General features: G+C 51.0%; 10 protein-coding genes across 10 annotated transcripts; 6 read left to right on the top strand and 4 right to left on the bottom strand.

Moving 5' to 3' along the window:
* Window positions 1-154: 154 nt before the first annotated feature.
* BDV17DRAFT_289093 (uncharacterized protein) lies at window positions 155-875 on the top strand (the record flags this gene model as incomplete). Its single annotated transcript, XM_073761587.1, has 3 exons — window positions 155-295; window positions 343-681; window positions 744-875. The coding sequence occupies 3 exons, from the start codon at window positions 155-157 to the stop codon at window positions 873-875; spliced, it is 612 nt and encodes a 203-aa protein (XP_073617933.1).
* On the top strand, window positions 628-1,661 carry BDV17DRAFT_20607 (uncharacterized protein). The gene is made up of 3 exons (XM_073755346.1): window positions 628-681; window positions 744-1,259; window positions 1,313-1,661. Exons 2-3 carry the CDS (start codon window positions 954-956, stop codon window positions 1,466-1,468), a joined length of 462 nt encoding a protein of 153 aa, XP_073617932.1. The 5' UTR covers window positions 628-681; window positions 744-953; the 3' UTR covers window positions 1,469-1,661.
* Window positions 1,662-1,739: 78 nt separating this feature from the next.
* Window positions 1,740-3,196, bottom strand: BDV17DRAFT_297335 (glycoside hydrolase superfamily; the record flags this gene model as incomplete). The annotated part of the gene is made up of 4 exons (XM_073763475.1): window positions 1,740-2,511; window positions 2,563-2,712; window positions 2,775-3,014; window positions 3,054-3,196. The coding sequence occupies 4 exons, from the start codon at window positions 3,194-3,196 to the stop codon at window positions 1,740-1,742; spliced, it is 1,305 nt and encodes a 434-aa protein (XP_073617931.1).
* Window positions 3,197-4,035: 839 nt separating this feature from the next.
* On the bottom strand, window positions 4,036-5,567 carry BDV17DRAFT_280364 (glycoside hydrolase superfamily; the record flags this gene model as incomplete). Its single annotated transcript, XM_073759870.1, has 3 exons — window positions 4,036-5,049; window positions 5,114-5,223; window positions 5,300-5,567. 3 exons carry the CDS (start codon window positions 5,565-5,567, stop codon window positions 4,036-4,038), a joined length of 1,392 nt encoding a protein of 463 aa, XP_073617930.1.
* Window positions 5,568-7,741: 2,174 nt separating this feature from the next.
* Window positions 7,742-8,300, top strand: BDV17DRAFT_257083 (uncharacterized protein). Its single transcript, XM_073757156.1, has 2 exons — window positions 7,742-7,998; window positions 8,072-8,300. The coding sequence occupies exons 1-2, from the start codon at window positions 7,848-7,850 to the stop codon at window positions 8,227-8,229; spliced, it is 309 nt and encodes a 102-aa protein (XP_073617929.1). The 5' UTR covers window positions 7,742-7,847; the 3' UTR covers window positions 8,230-8,300.
* Window positions 8,301-8,917: 617 nt separating this feature from the next.
* Window positions 8,918-9,668, bottom strand: BDV17DRAFT_289089 (uncharacterized protein; the record flags this gene model as incomplete). The annotated part of the gene is made up of 2 exons (XM_073761586.1): window positions 8,918-9,594; window positions 9,650-9,668. The coding sequence occupies 2 exons, from the start codon at window positions 9,666-9,668 to the stop codon at window positions 8,918-8,920; spliced, it is 696 nt and encodes a 231-aa protein (XP_073617928.1).
* Window positions 9,669-10,359: 691 nt separating this feature from the next.
* Window positions 10,360-11,196, top strand: BDV17DRAFT_289088 (uncharacterized protein; the record flags this gene model as incomplete). The annotated part of the gene is made up of 1 exon (XM_073761585.1): window positions 10,360-11,196. One exon carries the CDS (start codon window positions 10,360-10,362, stop codon window positions 11,194-11,196), a length of 837 nt encoding a protein of 278 aa, XP_073617927.1.
* A 2,208-nt stretch (window positions 11,197-13,404) lies between these two features.
* BDV17DRAFT_289087 (alpha/beta hydrolase) lies at window positions 13,405-14,230 on the bottom strand (the record flags this gene model as incomplete). The annotated part of the gene is made up of 2 exons (XM_073761584.1): window positions 13,405-13,752; window positions 13,820-14,230. 2 exons carry the CDS (start codon window positions 14,228-14,230, stop codon window positions 13,405-13,407), a joined length of 759 nt encoding a protein of 252 aa, XP_073617926.1.
* Window positions 14,231-14,954: 724 nt separating this feature from the next.
* On the top strand, window positions 14,955-15,340 carry BDV17DRAFT_257081 (uncharacterized protein). Its single transcript, XM_073757155.1, has 3 exons — window positions 14,955-15,082; window positions 15,158-15,199; window positions 15,263-15,340. Exons 1-3 carry the CDS (start codon window positions 15,032-15,034, stop codon window positions 15,332-15,334), a joined length of 165 nt encoding a protein of 54 aa, XP_073617925.1. The 5' UTR covers window positions 14,955-15,031; the 3' UTR covers window positions 15,335-15,340.
* A 52-nt stretch (window positions 15,341-15,392) lies between these two features.
* Window positions 15,393-16,398, top strand: BDV17DRAFT_257080 (uncharacterized protein). Its single transcript, XM_073757154.1, has 2 exons — window positions 15,393-15,422; window positions 15,468-16,398. Exon 2 carries the CDS (start codon window positions 15,534-15,536, stop codon window positions 15,771-15,773), a length of 240 nt encoding a protein of 79 aa, XP_073617924.1. The 5' UTR covers window positions 15,393-15,422; window positions 15,468-15,533; the 3' UTR covers window positions 15,774-16,398.
* The last annotated feature ends 262 nt before the right edge of the window (window positions 16,399-16,660 follow it).

Below are 16,660 nucleotides of genomic sequence, written 5' to 3'. Positions count from 1 at the left end.
TTGCTTCACGGGTGGCAAGCTGAACCATGGCGATGCCCATGGGTGTAGAGGGTGTTGTGCCTGGAAAGCGCCGCCTACAAATGCACCGCGCGCAAATCCATTGCTATCCCAAGATGCCTCCATACTGCCGCCCATATCGGAAAGCTGCTCCTTCATGCTGTTCAACGTGGACGCGGTCTGCGGCCATGTGCTACTCACCTGCGAAACGCAAGTCGACATAGCCACAGTCACAGTGAAGCTCTCTGGATCTGCGGTATCGAGGATAAAAACCCAGCGACTCACCGAGTCACATCTGGTATGCTTCCGCTTCATTCTCAATTCCGTGTCTAACGCATTGGACAGCTCTTCATGACATCCGAACAGCTATTCCCTCCCGGTGGATGCGACGGCGCTTTTACCTCGCGGTCTGTCACTCTCCCTCCAGGAAATCATCTATTTCAATTCTCAATCAAGGTGAGATTCCACAGCTATTTTAGTATATCCCCAGCTATCAGCGGACTCAGCTCCCCCCAGCAACGCAGTGCTACAAGTCCGCGAAGACCTCAGCTAAGGACACAAGCGCCGCACCTAATGCGCAAACTACCGCCGTCCACAGGTGACGGCTCCTCCCCAGAGGAAATCAAGTACGTCCTCGAAGCGACTCTCCGACAGGACGGCGTCATACGTGCGCCTCGCAGAGCCGTAAGTATCTAAGCATCCCATACTCACCCCCGGTTTCTATCTCACTAACCATCGGCACCCAGACCCGGGAGATCTACCTCCGTTGCAGATCAGCGATTGACCTCCCCCTGCACGGGCAACATGCTCAAGTGCAAAGAAAGCGGATTTCGTACAGCGCAGGACACTCAGAGATCAAGTCGCGCTCTCTCACCTAAGATGTCACGGCAGAGCTGCTGAACGTGCCTTTTCTGCCCCTGGGCCAGCCGATCCCGCTCGCCGTGCAGGCTCAAGCCATGGATGGCAGCACCAGCAACACCACCCTAACCCTATATGACTTCCAATCAATGATCCTCGAAACGACCGAGATCCAGGCCCGAGGGGCGGTAGAGCGCCTCACCCGCTCCTGGGTCGTGCAGACAGTGGCCAACCTGCAGCAATCATTTACACCTAGTGACGAGAGAAACCGCAGCTCGGTAGACGACAGTCTGTGGAGGCCGTGGCGCGTGCCGCTTTTTCTGACCCCGACGTTTGAGACGTGTAATATCAGTCGCGACTACAAACTGGAGATACGGCTTGGGATTGGGCTTGGAGGGAATAATGTTCGTTTTGCTTCTTCGTTTGCTGCTAACGTGACTCTGACGTTTTGCCCTAGATGAGGATCGTGGAGTTTCAGTTTCCGGTTTATATTGTCGCGGTATCTGGGCAGGGGTCTTCTGCTTCGATTGAAGCCCCGGCGCTGGAGCTGGAGTACTATGGGAAAGAGGACTTGCTTGATAAGGAGATGGAGCTGGAGGGTTATAGCTCCTAAGGTATTAGAATTCGATATTCTATGGTTTCGATCTCTAGGCAGCTCTCGGGCAAATAACCAACGGACTAGAAATGCCGAACGCTGAAAACGAGATAGGGCTGCCACTGCATATATACGCGATATGAATTGAAGCGATTATGTTAAAGAATTGCATCTCGTATCAACCTCTTCGAAAAGCAGAAGCTACCTAGCGAGTGACAATTTCAAGGCGAAGGGAATGAATATATACATGAACAGACACAAAAGGACTAGAAGCAGCTTGAACCCCCCCCTAGGTAAGCTTCACAGTAACGACGCCCTGCGCCAGAACATCAACCCCAACACTGCCACCACCCACCGTAGCATTCGTCTCTGCGATCTGGTGGTCGTTATCCGTAACCCAAGCATCCGCCGCCGTAAACTCAACCGACACCCCGATCTGCGCTGTCTGCGTCACATCACCACTATTCGTCAGCACAACGACAACCGAGCCGTCAGTATTAATAAACGCCGCCGTCGCAACATCGTCAACCGACCCGCTGGTCTCTACACGATGAGCCCCAGGCCGGATAAAGCGCGACCACATGGAAAAGGCATAGAAGATCCCCGAGCCCTCAGCCTCACCGCTAGAGCCCACATCAACAAGGTGGCTTGCCGACTGCGTCTCCTCAATCTCAAACCCCTCCCAGTAGAGATAGGCTGAGAGGTTCGCGTCGATGAAGCCCGTGGCGAGCTTGCTGGCCCAGACCATGCCCTCGTTTAGGGCGCCAGAGTCGTGCCACGTGGTGGTGAAGGGCGCGTCGCTGGTTTCCACCCCGGCTTTGGTGAGCCAGGTTGGCAGGCTTGTGTCTATAGCGGAGGTCGCATCGCTGGTGTACATGTGGGATGTGATTACGTTGAGATACTCGTCCATACCGGCGGCATTGAGGGCAGTCGTGTAGGTTTCCTGGCCGTCCCAGCCGATGGCATCGCAGCATGTGATGTTCGGGTCTAGGTCGGCGCCTTGGACGGTCTGGTATAGGGTTTGGAATGAATGAGATGGCTTCCGCTGCGTCTGAGCTGATCTGCATTTGCGAATACAGTTCGCAGCTCGAGATGGTTGGGACGATACTTACTCGTAGTCAGGCTCGTTGAGGAACCCCAGGTGGGTAATGGATAGCACTTCGGACTCGTAGTACTTGACATACTGGACAAGGTAATTCGCGTAAGCTTGTCTCCAGTCTCCGGAGGTACAATTATGACGACCGGGGGTTCCACAAAGGTAGCTTGAGAGAGTTAGCGCCAGCAACAAAGCTCACGATGCTAGGAACCTGCGGGATAGACATACCCAGGCGCTGCCTCGTCACCACTAGTTTCATAAACCCCGGCGCGCTCCAAGCATTCGCATAGATAGTTGACACGCCATACGACAGCTTGTTTGGTAAACCACACCTGTCCGGCGTCATCGCCGCTCCATGTGTAATCGGGCGTAGCTGACGGCGAGCCAGGGCTCTCTGGCTCAATGGTGGCATCAACACTAGATGGGAAGTTGTTCCGGATTATGCTGAACCCAGCCCCTGTCTCCGTACTGAAGAGGAGGTCCAGATCAGCGTCGGCAGCTTAGAACTCGCTGGCGCGCCCGAAGGCTTGAGAAAAGCCGAAGCCATGGATCTCTTGCAAGAGGGAGCTGGTATCGACCTCGATCGAGCCTGCGGACAGAACTGCCTTGGGCACCGCGAGAGCTAGTAGTAGGCGACGAAGGGGAATCATTGTAAGCATTTTGCTTTGCGTTATTGCTCACGCGAGGGTGTCGTTGCGACTATATCATCCAGAGAAACAAGAGCCTTTATATAACTTTTGAACCGCGACATTTGATGAGGATCAAACGCAGATTACGCGGCAACATCCTCCGTATAGCTCCAGCAAGGCAATCCGGATAAAACCATTTTATCCTGGGAATAAGCTCAACGCTAGGGCCAGCAAGGGCATACCAAGGGAGACCCAAACGATAAATCCACAAATGGCCATGCCCACACACAGGACCCTCAAACTTTGACACGGAGAGCACGGAGGATGGTTGTTTACCCCGGCTCCGCATCGTGCCACACCCCATATCTGAAACTCGACCCCGGGAAACTAATCAAGAAGGATGGTTCCGATTGGTGTAGGCTGGTCCCCTGAAGACATTCGGCAATTGGCGGCTAACGAATATAAACAGACAAGGTCAGTTGCCGATTTGTTCATTTGCCGTTGGAAGAGGCATTGACGCTGTTGAAGCCTGAGGCTACCCTCATACTCCATGCGGTATGCAGCCCTACCACTCATACCTAGTTGCTCTCCCATATGTGTACATTTATAGCCTGCAATTTCTAAATATACTGTTCGATTTATCCAACTACAGTACACTAAATACATGAAGTGAACCTTTTGGGATCAAGAATCAGAATTCCTATAGACAGATGACGAGGATATCCCAAACAGAATGCCGTTGCGCTCATAGAACCGTAATGTTAGTAGGGCGCAGGCTTGACAACATGATAAGGGTCATAGTACAACTGAATAGAGCAAGGTCCAAGACTCGTTGCAGCTAGGCGGTTGTGAAGGCCCGGCTAAGAGTCCGCAACCAGCACCGCAGGCTCACCATTGGAAATAGAGACGCAGATTTGCCCGCTTTCATCGGCAGTGACTGTCCCCTCTCCAAAGGTATTCTTCCACGTCCCACCGGGCTTCTTAGAGTCAAAGCAGGGCTTAGCCTCAGACCCAGATCCACCGTTGGACGTGACAACAATGAGGTCTCCACCCGCCCTACTCCAAGCGTATACCGATTCCGCGACCTGCAGATGGACATGGTCGTCATCAGCGAGCCCGCCAGCAGCCTTTCTTGCCGCCGAGAGCAGGGATATGGCCTTGTACAAGTCCGCATCGGTGCTGAACTTGCTGCGCCATAGGTCCTCACGGTTTGCGGGGTCGTTGCCGCCCGCGTAGCCCTGTTCCGTGCCGTAGTAGACAATGGGGATTCCCCGGGCGAGAACCACATAGGCGAGTGCGTTTTTCAAAAGGGACTTGTCGTTCTTTGCGCTCAGCCATCGCGCATTGTCGTGGTTATCTATGAACGTGCCCAGGGCGCTGGGGTCGGGGAAAGCGTTATCGATTTGATCATGCATTTCAACTATCTCCTGGGAAGAGCCCTTTTGCTGGTAGAAGTTGTTCACGGGATAGTAGACTGCGTAGTTGAGCAGGCCGTCCATGCTGTCTGCGTATCCGGCAAGGTAGGCAGGGTCACCGTCCCAGACTTCGCCGATGGTGTAAACCCCAGCAGCCTTGGAGAAGGCCGACCAGAAGTCCTTTTCAACGTGCTTGACAGTGTCAATGCGCAAGCCGTCAAACCCATATTCCTTGACGAGCCAGCCGACCCATTCCTGGAAGAGGGTCCGGATCTCGGGACTCTCTGTGTTCACATCAGGTAGGTCTGCGATGCGGCAGGTTTCAACACTATCCTGGCTTGAGTAGTCGATTGTGCAGTCAGAATGGTAGGAGCTCTCCTGGTTCAATGGCTCCGGCTTGTTCTCGCTGATGGGCCCTCCCATGTGGTTGGCAACTACGTCTGCCATGACATATATTCCCTGTTTTTGAAGCCACTCAGTACCTTCCCACTTGGACCGGGTAAACACTATAAATTGTACTTACCTTGTCATGAGCAGCATTAACTAAACTTTTCAGATTAGCAGCCGTGCCATAGTTTTCATTGATGCTATAGAGGTCCCGCGCCCAATATCCATGATATCCACCTGGCGCATCTGTAGAAATGATAACACGATCAGCCAAGTTGTGTCGTCGAGACCAGAACAGCCCGAGGGACTACTTTGAACTCACTAGCAATAACAGGGGTAATCCAGATTGCATCAAAGCCCATCCCCTTAATGTAGTCAAGCTTGGACTCCAAGCCCTGGAAAGTTCCACCGCAGTAGTCTCCAAGGCTGCCGCAAGCATCTCCACCTGTGTCGTCGCTTCCACGAGCAATGCGATCAGTCAGGGCAAAGTAAATATTGCGGGATTTCCATGCTTCTACATCCGCCGCTGATACCGTGGGTATGGATATCAGGGAGAGTAGAAAGCCTGTCAGGGTGAGGGCCAGCTTCATGATGCCTCGACTTATTGAAGACTGGAGCGGGCTTCTGCTGAATGATCTGGATGCACTACCGATCGCAGAATGTTCGCCCCCTTTTATATCTGGATCTCCAAGTGATTTCCTCTGCGCAGCCGGGCGCGCTCCGAGATCGTGAGACTGCTTGCCATCACCTCCCGCATGCGTTGCCAATCCTTCACAGATGTGGTTCCCCCACCACATCTATCCTGCAAATCTCTCCTCATAGAGCTAGCCCCCCGATAATAGACCGACAGTCCCGGAGGAGAAGAAGGGCAGTGTGGAGACCCCGCAGCCTCCGAGACTCCAGAGTACGGGGATCTGCGCCCAGTTTGGAGTTAAACTGGTTAGTCGAGCGTCAATCATGCTCCCCTGACAGCACAGAATCATGACATTGGTCCTTTGTCGGCCCGAGACGCTGGGATGCAACTCGGAGAAGTTTTTTTAATCTCGGAAGGGCCAGTCAGGCCACAACATTATCACATGAAGAGGCCTTGCAGCCTTATAGAAGCACACCCTTGGAGCGTTAACCTATGACGCAGGCGGTGGAATATACAAGGTGCAGGTACATCTTTCTAGAGAACTTATCATAGACTCGTATTATACCCTGACTACCTACAACCTACTCACCACCATTTATGGAGGGTGAGATTTATGGAGGGCGAGACCGCCATGGAAAGACCGAATAAATGGTAGAGCACCAATCCCTGCAACATGCAAGTTCGCCTAGCATCATCGTCGTCAGCTTAAGAAGATCGAGAACATCGGCGTCAAGCTGACCGAAACGCCGTCCGGATAGCACGCGGCATCCGTGTGACGTCGCCGTACAGCTGCCCGGGGATGAAGATTGTCAGGGCCTGCTGGCCAAATTCGCGGGGGTAAGACTTCAATTGGCCGATCCAAAGTATATTAAATAGAAAATGCGGCTACCTAGCCACGGAGAATTCTGAAACTAATGACCGGTGGCATATTAGCTGACACCTTCATCCCCGCTATTTCACAAGTCATAAATCAACATTGGCTACTGGGTCCATCGCTTCAAACACTGGCGCGCTTGGCACAAACGCAGATGCCGGATGTGCGAAGTCGCGACCACCCGGTCAAGCACTTCGCAATACTTCCCCCACGGACAAATAGTATGAAAAACTTGGCTCAGGGCTGACACTTTGGCGGACGTCATCAATAAAGCCTTGGATCGGACATGCATAGGGAACATTTCTCCGGTAACGGTCCATGCACATCTGGAAGGCTGGTCAGTGGTCGCGGCTCACCGTCGAGGCGTACGGAGCAAACTTGCGGTCCCCATGAGAATTCGAAAAAGAAGATGTAGATGCAGACTGAGTAGTCAGTGATGAGTGGAACTCAAGTCCAAAAGGGAAGTCCAATTAAGCTTACCCACTGCCGACACAAGCCCAACTCCACGGCAAGCCACGACCCGACCAGCAACAAAGATTTGGACGACGTGTACTCTGGGCAGTAGACGAACCCATTATAGGCACCGTGCTGTTGGACGCGGTGTTTAGGCTTGTTTACTCTAGAATAGAAATACTCCTAGCTGTTAACAAATTCGTAAAAGGCTGTAGAATCAGCTCTTAGGGCTGGCTCGGGACTGGCTGGATATGAGCATGGCAGAAGTTGAACCCTGAACTGATATGGTTTTATAATTACTATTACCAGGCATTAACTACTCCCCTACCCCTCGCCTAACTATTGCCTATATCAACTACTGTTTAAGTGTTCCTATTACATACGACCACAGGGTGTGGAAAACAGGGCTTCCCGTCCGCTCAGCCGTACTTAAGCCACACGCCGGCTGGTTAGTAGTATGGTGGGTGACCACATGCGAATCCCAGCTGTTGTATGTTTTTTTTGTCTTTTTTGATGGCTCCTAAAAAGGATCTCAGCACACTGCCAAGAGCGGAGCAGCAACAGCTCGGAGCATGAAAGGCTCAAAGCATGCGCATGTTGGAGTTGCACAAAAGCAGTAAGAAACGGCCAATAGAGCCTCCCAACCTCGGTCATTGTCAATGTCTTGCGTGCAGGTGGCAGGCAGGCTGGTGAGTCGTGAAGAGCCAAGGCTGTCAGACCCAATGGGACGAGGCTGTTACCTGCGTGGCACTTTGACAGTGTGCCAGCGGCGTTCCTTCTTTCGCTTTCAAGCTATTCGAATCAACAATGCGAGCTGCTATACCCCTACAACAGAGGTATGACGTCTAAGGACAGTTGCGAGTAAGGATTATCGCCAGATTCAAAGCTCATGAGACGAAAACTACTACTATGGATCAGGCCATATTTCTCTCGAAGGCCCTTTGCTCTTTCCCTGCTGCTCCATCATGTGCTTCACAAACTCGCGCTCAGTCTCCAAAGCTCTCGCTAGGTTATCCTTCTCCCTTTGCAAAGCAGCTTTCTTCTCCCACTTGTTTTTTTCCTATAAAGAAAGAAGCCATTAGCACTCGATGGTTCCAGTGGCCACTTACAACGGCAGTGGGGCAGAAACGTACCAGACAGATGGCACCGACCTTCACTTGTAGCGCCCATGGCGATTATGGCAGCTCGAATCTCGGACTTAGAGGCTACCTTGACCGTTGACGCCCCTAAGAACCCCTGGATATCATGGAACATTTCATTTACAGGTATCATGTGTAGATACTGGCCGTGACTGTAGCCTGAATAGACAATACCACAAAGCTGCGATGTCACTTTGAGGATTACCCATGCTCCTGAAATGCCGGCACCTGGCGCATGACCAGCAATGAACATACATGAGGAAGAGAACTAAATACTTTGCTTGGTGGCGATTGCAAGTTTTCTAGTGCGGACAATGCCACCCCGGAAGATAATCGACGAGTAGTCCTTAAGAAGGTACCCGTGCACAGGATTACCAGGACCAACCTCCTTCGAAGTGTGAAAAACAACCTCATCGGCAGACGCCTGATCATCTTGACAATGGTCGTGTAGATTGTCCACATTGAAGTAAGAACGGTTCATTATACCCCCCCTCCCCCCCCATGGGTCCAGCAGGATGAAGTCATGTCGATGAGTGAAAAGCCGGCCGTGGCTGGTGCATTTGAAGGGAAGGAATAGTCGCCGCACCGTGTGCCCTGTCCTCTATAAGCCAATGTAGCAGGTAGATCGTGGCGCAGCCATTCGCGCATTTTCTGTTCAGAAGAAAGTGCATTGGAGTTTTACTGAGAGTCTGTCTCTGATGAGTATTCGGAGTCAAGAGTCGGAGGTAGAGATCTCAGTCTTGGTACGAGAAGGGGAGCCCCATCTTGCTGTAAACTCACTGACGGTATTAATAATGCCATGAGCGGTGGTCAACCCATAGAGCACATTGTCGACCATGATCAGGCCTCAATGGTGGAGATGTACTCTTTGGATTCCTTTTCTGTCCGGACTGTGTATCTGGCTTTCAACCCAGAGTAATAGCCATAATGGCCAATCCGTTCAAGATGGAATAGTATATCATCAACCCCCGGAAGATTGTAGGTTACCTGGCAATCCGCTGCCGGCCTCGGAGCCTCCAAAGTGACAAGCGCTTCTTCCATGTCGAAGTTGCGAAGGAAGTTGTGCAGGAAGATTGCTCGAGGCAGTGAGCCCTTCACCTTCCGACGACACTTCCTGCTACCGCAGAATATCCAAACTGTGGGCTGTAAGACTGTAATTTGTTCCGTTGAATTACCCACCATGCCACCAGGGTTCATATACTGCGGCTTACATTCCTTGCCTGCCATGCACAGAACTGGTTCTGTAAAAGTCTCCTCATCCCGCAGCTCTTTCGGCAGGGCTCTTGTGACGGCGAGTAAATGATCGGCGAGCCTTTTGCTGACATATTGGTCCCACTCGATAGAGATCTCAGATGGTGGTGGCAACGATTGAAGACGACCAAGATAGTATTTCCCGACTTTGTAAATGTTTTCAGAGGTTAATGGCTCGTAACGAACATATTTACCTGTTCTAGACGCGGACGGGTTCTCAAAGACTCGTTTCATGAGCGGGACGACATTGGCGACGGTTTCAGTGGCTAGCACCAACACCCAAGGTCAGCAACATTCTCAGCACTCATCGTAAAGGCTCACCCGTTCTTGCCGTCGACATCATGCCGAATTGCTGGTATATGGATCACGGAAGAAGCGCAGACCAGGAAAGTGTCGACAGACCGAGAACGTAACTTCGAAGATTGAAGCAATGTCTCTGCTAGCGAGAATGAGGCTTGGGGACTGAAGAGCGGGGAGGTCCAATAATGGGAGCACATATCGGAAAAGCAATAATATGCTGGTCTCCTGTAGCCAACACTGCGCAGCCTCGAGAAATACAAAAGTTGACCATCCTATAGGATTTGCAGGAGGGCAAAAGACAGCCTTTGGCGCAAGTCTGAAAGCTGTGCTTCTGCAGTGTCTAAGCCCCGGGCAAGCGAAGAACAAATCCATGACTGAATTCCTTTTGAAGGAGAACCAGATTCTTTTTGTGTGTCCTTCGCTCCTTCCTTGTGCTTACCAGAACAAACATGGCAACTGCGAAAGAGACGCTCTTCTCCAAATCCGCGATAGACCGAACTCAACAACTAGATACGTCCACGAAATGTAGAGTCCTCAACGGATTCTGGCCTTACTTGAAGCTGTCTCCGGAGTCATTTATCGAAGAGTAATACGCAGGCTTTTTCTGGTACATTGGGAAGACTTTCCAGGACTTATCCGGCCATCAAGACAGTTTTTCGGTACAAGGTTTCGAAAGTCTGGAGACTGTTATCCAAGTGCTGCGAAATAACCCTTCCTGGAGCCAGAACAATATGATTGTCAACCTCAGGGGGAGCTATCTGAACATTTCGGATGCTGCGATAGGTCGGTCCATTCACCTTGCAGTTCAGCTATGGCTGTGTCTCAGCGTGTACTCGCAGGATAACAAAATGGTCGGATCAATTAAGCCTCGTGAGAGTCGGGTCCATTGGACATTGGATGAGGCGCTTGACCAGATGGTTGCGTCTCAGTGCCCGGCCAGCGCCGGTATAATCCCCAGCACGACGTATCAGATTGATGGCTCATTCACCCTGGCGAAAATGAAGAGCATCTGCGGCTTGCAGATTCGATGGACGAACAATCTCAAAGACCATCTAAGGCTTGAGGGCCAAAAAGGACAGAGGACCCTGTCCGTCTATCAGCACCGAAAGTTCCTTGTCAACCACTACTATGACCCCGAATTCATCCTCCCCAAACCAATGTTAAGAGAGGCCATCCGCACCCTTGACCTCCTACTTCCGTATGAAGATTCGGCTACGGAGAAGCTCATTCAAGATTCTAAGATAACGCTCGGGGTGCCGCTTGAGGGTCGACAAGCCTATGACCTCGAAGAGTTTACATACTGGAGAGGTAATCTAGTGCAACTTCTTGATATTCTTCATGGGCCCCCTGAAAGCTTGTTCCAGACTTTGCGGGATACGCGGAATATGTTCCAGTGGGCCACTATCTGGATTGCTGTCTTTGGGATCTTTGTCCTCACATTGGTCTTTGGCTGCCTGACAACTGTGTACTCTATCCTACAATACCGCGTCACCGTGAAGTCTTATGAGTTATCGCTTGCAGTTGCTTGCCAGCAGAGAACTGGACTGTTACCGGGATTTTGCGACTAGTTGTGGCCACCTCATAAAGGCAGTGATGCGACCTTGGGCCTCTGATAGAACGGATGTGGTTACTTTTCAAAAGATGACAAGAATAAACAACTCAGTGTTACAGTTACTCCTACTTATCTGCTTATTCTACTGATTAAACACTATATATGGTACTTGATAGTAATACGTGCTGCCATTAGTATCATGGAAGATCCGGCATCTGACCTAGCCTAAACCCGCTCCTATACGGCCATGGCCGGACGAGCACCTACTGTACCTCTCCTCAAAAACGCAGCTCAACAGACTCCAGCGCTCGTGACTCCAGCTCTAGTCACATAATCAAAATCCATATCTAGTCAAAAGGGGAGAAAGTTCACCCAACCCGCTATTGTCAATCTCTCGTCGAATACACCGCGCCCACCTCACATTTGCAAGTAGCCTTGTACAGGACCAGTCAAGATCATGCGAGAATATCGAATGCCTTTAGAAGCTTATATCTCTGATCATATCTTATCTCAATACGCCACCAAGATGCAGTATAGCCCAGCATGCCACCGTCAGCCGCGAGCGGCAGGCATGCGTTGAACATCACACGTTTCGGAGCCTGGTGCTGAGAAATCACCAGCGGATAGTAGAGTTTGCGCAGATAGTGTCACACAACGAGTGCAGGCAGTCTTGTGTCTGCGAGATCAATCTCCAAAATTCAGCTCGAGCGGGATGACGATGAGGCGCGCGGAACCGCTGCCGAGTATAATTGGATGAGTGAAATTTTTGTCCGAGCCATTAGTCTATTCTCCGGGTTGTAATATTATGGCTAGAAGACCATCCAGGAGCCAAACTGTCTCTTCATGTGCAGTCCCGAGCGATTATGTGGACGGGGAACGCAGGAAGCCGCTCAACTGGCACCACAGAAGGATTTGTTGGGCCGCAGGCTTCATAGGTCTCACCTGCAAGTTTTCGAAGAGAGTTTTGACAGTCTTCAATCTGCCAGCTCTGTGACTGCACTATGTATTAGGGGGCTTCCGCAGTTGCTTAGACCCTCGTCGGCTGCTCTGCTGGCATCGAAAATGCCCCGGTTGCAGACTGCAACTTGCTTTCGCCGATAATGAGGAACGAGATCAACAGCTGCAAACGGACTATCAGGACGGTGAGCTTCGAGTCTTTCCTTTCTAGATGTCCTAAAATATGTCCTGACCTTGATGAGTTGCAGAGTTTGCGGATTCATTCCATCTCTGGCCGTCATCGGTACAGAGATTCGAACTTACCTATTACAACGATCTGCCTAGCAATGGAATATTTGCTCAGACGACGGCAAACCTTGTCCAGGGAAGGCTCAAGGACCCCTTCAGTGCAAGTCTACGGCACTTCTCGCAGCGGCTCACATCACTGGCCCTGGATAACATCGTTGTGGACAGAGAGTCATTCTGGCCAGTTGATTCCGCAGGTGGTGACGAAACTCCCATACTGGCCTAATTTGACCACTTTCAAGAAGATACAGTTGAAAGCGAAGTCGAAACTGAGACCACCACCGACGACGAAGAAGCCGAACTACCCAATCATCTACATCCACAGCAAGAAGACCACCATTTATCACAACCCTAACTAATGCGCGATCTCTACTTATCTGCCGCACGAGCGGCAAAACACATGCCACGATTACAATAGATGAGCCTTGGCTGCGTGGCTTCTCCGGCCAGGTATCAGTTCGTGTATCGGGTAGAAGGAATTGGAAACGTGGCGCAACCTGGCTGAACTGGATTGAGTATAAACCGGGTGGAGGGCCCTGCAGGCATGGCGGGATACCGCTTCTCGGCATACTGGGTTAAAGGCTGGACCGAGCTTGAAGGTTTGTTTCTTATAGCCTTGTTTGTGTGTGGTTAGTGCGTAAGGCCATGTTGAATAGCGGAATATTCAAACACTCATCAGCATCCACGCCAACAGTACAGCTGTCCATGGCTACTGGGCTTTACAGTCAACGCGGCTCCGTTCTGACTCTTTGTTTATACATTTTGTGTTGGCTAGGAAAGTATAATAGTTTATAATCTGGTATGTCGAATGATATTTCTATACAGGATTCATTTGCCTAAATAACCCCTGGCCGAACTGCTTCTGAACGTAAAGTGCCCGACATCTTCAGTATCCATGAACAACATTGCCGTCACCCGCAGTTGTTCTGAGATGATCTGCGATGTTTTTGAAAAGAGTCGCCTCGGCCTGTCTCAACCAAGACTATGGGCCTCCCACGTATGCAGCCCGGGCAGCCCCAATCAGTTCCTCCAAGACCTCGACTAGTCTATCCGGCATACTCAAGAAAGGCGAGTGGGAACTCTTGAGACGGTACGTCAGTTGTGTTCCCAATTTCCCGGCCATGATTTCCTGGTACGGAAGTGGTAGAGCATGGTCTTCCTCTGTGATAATATATGCCGAAGGCATCAGGTGCCAGGGCTCGTAGGTTGCGGTGCCTGAGAAGAACTCGCGCGAGGTATGGAGAAACGAAGAAGACCACTTCTGTTGCTCATCTGGTGCCAAGTCATGGAAAGCAGCTTCGGGTCCAGCGCTACAGCGGACATAGTCACCCTATGAAGGGTTAATGATTTTTTTTTTCTTTTTTTTTAATATTTTTGCTGCGGGGAAACCATCTTACCTCCACCTCCATCCAAGGCAGATACTGCCCGCCTAGCATATCCAAGAGACTCTGTCCTTTATCCAACACAAAAGCAGCCATAAAAACAACCATCACAATACCGCCGTTTAGGCCGGACGCTTTGCGATTGGCCTTTGCAAGTCCTTGAATAGCCCCCGAACCAGATATACCGCCGGATGAATGTCCAACAACAATGACATCTTTACCCTCGTCGACCAAGCGTGTCAGGACAGACTTTAGAGACGCAATGTCGTCGGTAAGGGTTTTGGTAGGTGGTTCCGCGCCGACGGAGGGGTGGGCAGGCACCTCAGTAGGAATGCCCTTCTCCGTGAGCTTTTCGCGAAGAGTGTCGAAGCTCGCTGTGGGGAGCCATGAGCCGATCGAAAAGACAATGGTTGGGACTGACGCCATGGCGGTGGTAGCTCGCTGTGGTCTGCGAACCAGAAACTCTGTCAATGATAAAATGGAACCTGCCTGCTAAAGAGTAGAAAGAGGCATGATACCCCTCTTTGACAACGGTTATAATCGTTCATCCCGGCCGTTTGCTAGTGCTCAGGGAGTGCACTAAGACGTGGAACCAACAAGAGTCGAGACTCACTGGGAGCCGAGGCAGCCGAGATACAAACTTAGTAGCGCTCCGTACTCCGTAGTAGCACACAGATTGGGAATAGCATCATATCAAAGACCGGGGTTGGCTGCGCTAAACTGCTAGCCGAACCCCTAGCGGCGGCACAACGGAAATGACAACTGAGTCCGCTAGCAGGACCATCTCTTTCCACTGGCCTTGTCGTGTATTAGCGAAAGTACTTTTGCGCAGATGAATCAAGCTCAACTCATGTGCCTGTTTCTGGATAGATGGTCTGATGCATACCAAGAAGGAGCCAGGGGGGTCATACTGAGTTGGGACAGACTCCGGCACCTTCTGGGCCAAAAAGCCACATCTTTGTGATCTGTCATTTGCTTCAACTGGCGATTGTTCCGCTGTCTTAGACTATCAGAGCCTGTGGAACGGCGCGGAAAGTGCCCAATACCCACTGGACTGGAACGCTCTGTCAAACTCTCCACGACCAGCAGAGAGTTATAGTAAATCGTGATCGAATATACGTGACCCACGTCCTTGCGTTCACAGTCCTTCGCACCACAAAAGAACGCTGGATCTTTCTTCTTCCCTCATGGCTCCTGCTCCAGGTCTTCCAACCGTGCAAAGGCATCATGTCGCCTGCATCCAGCTACGATGAGGAAACAACCGTCCCCAAACAACGGGTAAGGATACTGGTTCTTCCTTCACTAGCAATTCTTTTTCTTAACCTCCGGCTCGTCTCGCGAAGTACCAAGCAGATGCCGTTGGGCTTGGATGTTTGGACCTTGATTTTAGGGCTGGTAGGTCAAGCGCCAGTTGCTCTGACAAAACGCCGCGCATTACTGAAGTGGCTCATATTCAAGATCTTTGTTCTAGCACCCGCTGGGCTCGATTATGCTTGTGAGTTGGTACGTATATTTATCCAGACAAGATAAGCTAACCAAGCCAGCTACATACTTTGGGATGGGCCGCCATTGGTCTCTGCTGTCCAGGAAGGACCGGGTATCTTGATGATTTTTCAAGGTACAGCCCTCAGCCTGTACGAAGAAACCGAGCTAATAAAACAAGCGCCTCTACGTTTTTGGACCAACCTACATAACAGCCGTGACCATCATCAAGTTCTCCGTCCTGCTCATGTACAACCGCATCTTTCCGATCCGCTCAGCTCGCATTGGAAGCTACATTCTCGGCAGCATAGCTCTCGTCTGGCTCGTATCCATCAATCTCGTCGCCATCTTCCAGTGCACGCCAGTCAAAAAGGCATGGAATCGGCAACTGCCGGGGACAGGCATTGACCTCAAAGCAGCGTTGATTGGCAACGTGGCGCCGAATTTCATCACGGATATCTTCATTTTGGCATTACCTGGACGGTAGATTTGGAAGTTGCAGACAGGCCTTTGGCAACAGAGTTTGATTATTGCGGTTTTCCTCAGTGGAAGTTTGTTCGTCACCCTCGCCTATTGGGTCTCTATTATATGCTTCCGTGAAAGGACTAACTAACTGGATGTGACCAGTGTTGTCTTTGCAAGTATCTACCGCTTCAATCTGATATTTCGTCGTCGATATGCGGGATATCCCATATGCGTAACCTCCCAATCAACTACATTCACCCATAATCCTGTTCTCATTCTGATACATACATGCGAAAGGAACCCTCGCAGATTTCCAGACCTAGTGCGCCGTCGAGACCTCCGCGGGCGTAATATCTGCCTGCCTTCCCACGATTGTCCTGCTTATAAGTCTTCTTGCACGGGGTGTGACCTCTACAATTGCCTCGCTCTCGAAGTCCGAAACAAAATCCCAGGTGCATTCTCACTGGCAATCAAGGTTGCGGTTGAGAAATACGGACATAAAGCACCCTGAACCGGACACTCGTCCGCTTTATTCGGGGCCAGACTCAACAAGAGAGGAAGTTCCGCTTAAGAAGATGAACCGGAAAGCCACGGGGCTGTTAGCCCAAATCACGGGGATGCGTTGAAGACGCAGGGTTGGAGGGTTCTTGAATCCAGTGGGGATGGAAATTGACATGTCTGTATAACCTGTCTAACTAGGTTTATTATTAACTGTCTGACTGGATTCGACTGTCTAAGCAGTGCTTTCCGCAAAATCTGCTTCATCTGACCGTGTATTATGTATGGTATTCGTGGCATTAAGGATAGAAAACTGCATCAGGGACCGTTCAAAAGGTTTGCGTACTTGTGTTGAAGGCATTGGTCTAGAATACACCTACACATCCATCTGCACAAATACAGACCCCAAGA

This window comes from Aspergillus undulatus, assembly GCF_047715775.1.
Source record: "Aspergillus undulatus strain CBS 261.88 unplaced genomic scaffold BDV17scaffold_11, whole genome shotgun sequence".
In the NCBI taxonomy this organism is placed as follows: Eukaryota; Fungi; Ascomycota; class Eurotiomycetes; order Eurotiales; family Aspergillaceae; genus Aspergillus; species Aspergillus undulatus.
This window is presented reverse-complemented; position numbering and strand designations above follow the sequence as displayed.

Bases quoted from the DNA above. Each gene is read 5' to 3' on its own strand.
- BDV17DRAFT_20607 (XM_073755346.1), top strand. From the start codon at position 954: ATGGATGGCAGCACCAGCAACACCACCCTAACCCTATATGACTTCCAA. The intron at 1,260-1,312 runs GTTCGTTTTGCT...GTTTTGCCCTAG, and splicing joins TTGGGCTTGGAGGGAATAAT to ATGAGGATCGTGGAGTTTCA.
- BDV17DRAFT_257083 (XM_073757156.1), top strand. From the start codon at position 7,848: ATGGATCAGGCCATATTTCTCTCGAAGGCCCTTTGCTCTTTCCCTGCT. The intron at 7,999-8,071 runs CTATAAAGAAAG...GCAGAAACGTAC, and splicing joins TTCTCCCACTTGTTTTTTTC to CAGACAGATGGCACCGACCT.
- BDV17DRAFT_257081 (XM_073757155.1), top strand. From the start codon at position 15,032: ATGTCGCCTGCATCCAGCTACGATGAGGAAACAACCGTCCCCAAACAA. The intron at 15,083-15,157 runs GTAAGGATACTG...AGTACCAAGCAG, and splicing joins CAACCGTCCCCAAACAACGG to ATGCCGTTGGGCTTGGATGT. The intron at 15,200-15,262 runs GTAGGTCAAGCG...CTCATATTCAAG, and splicing joins GGACCTTGATTTTAGGGCTG to ATCTTTGTTCTAGCACCCGC.
- BDV17DRAFT_257080 (XM_073757154.1), top strand. From the start codon at position 15,534: ATGTACAACCGCATCTTTCCGATCCGCTCAGCTCGCATTGGAAGCTAC.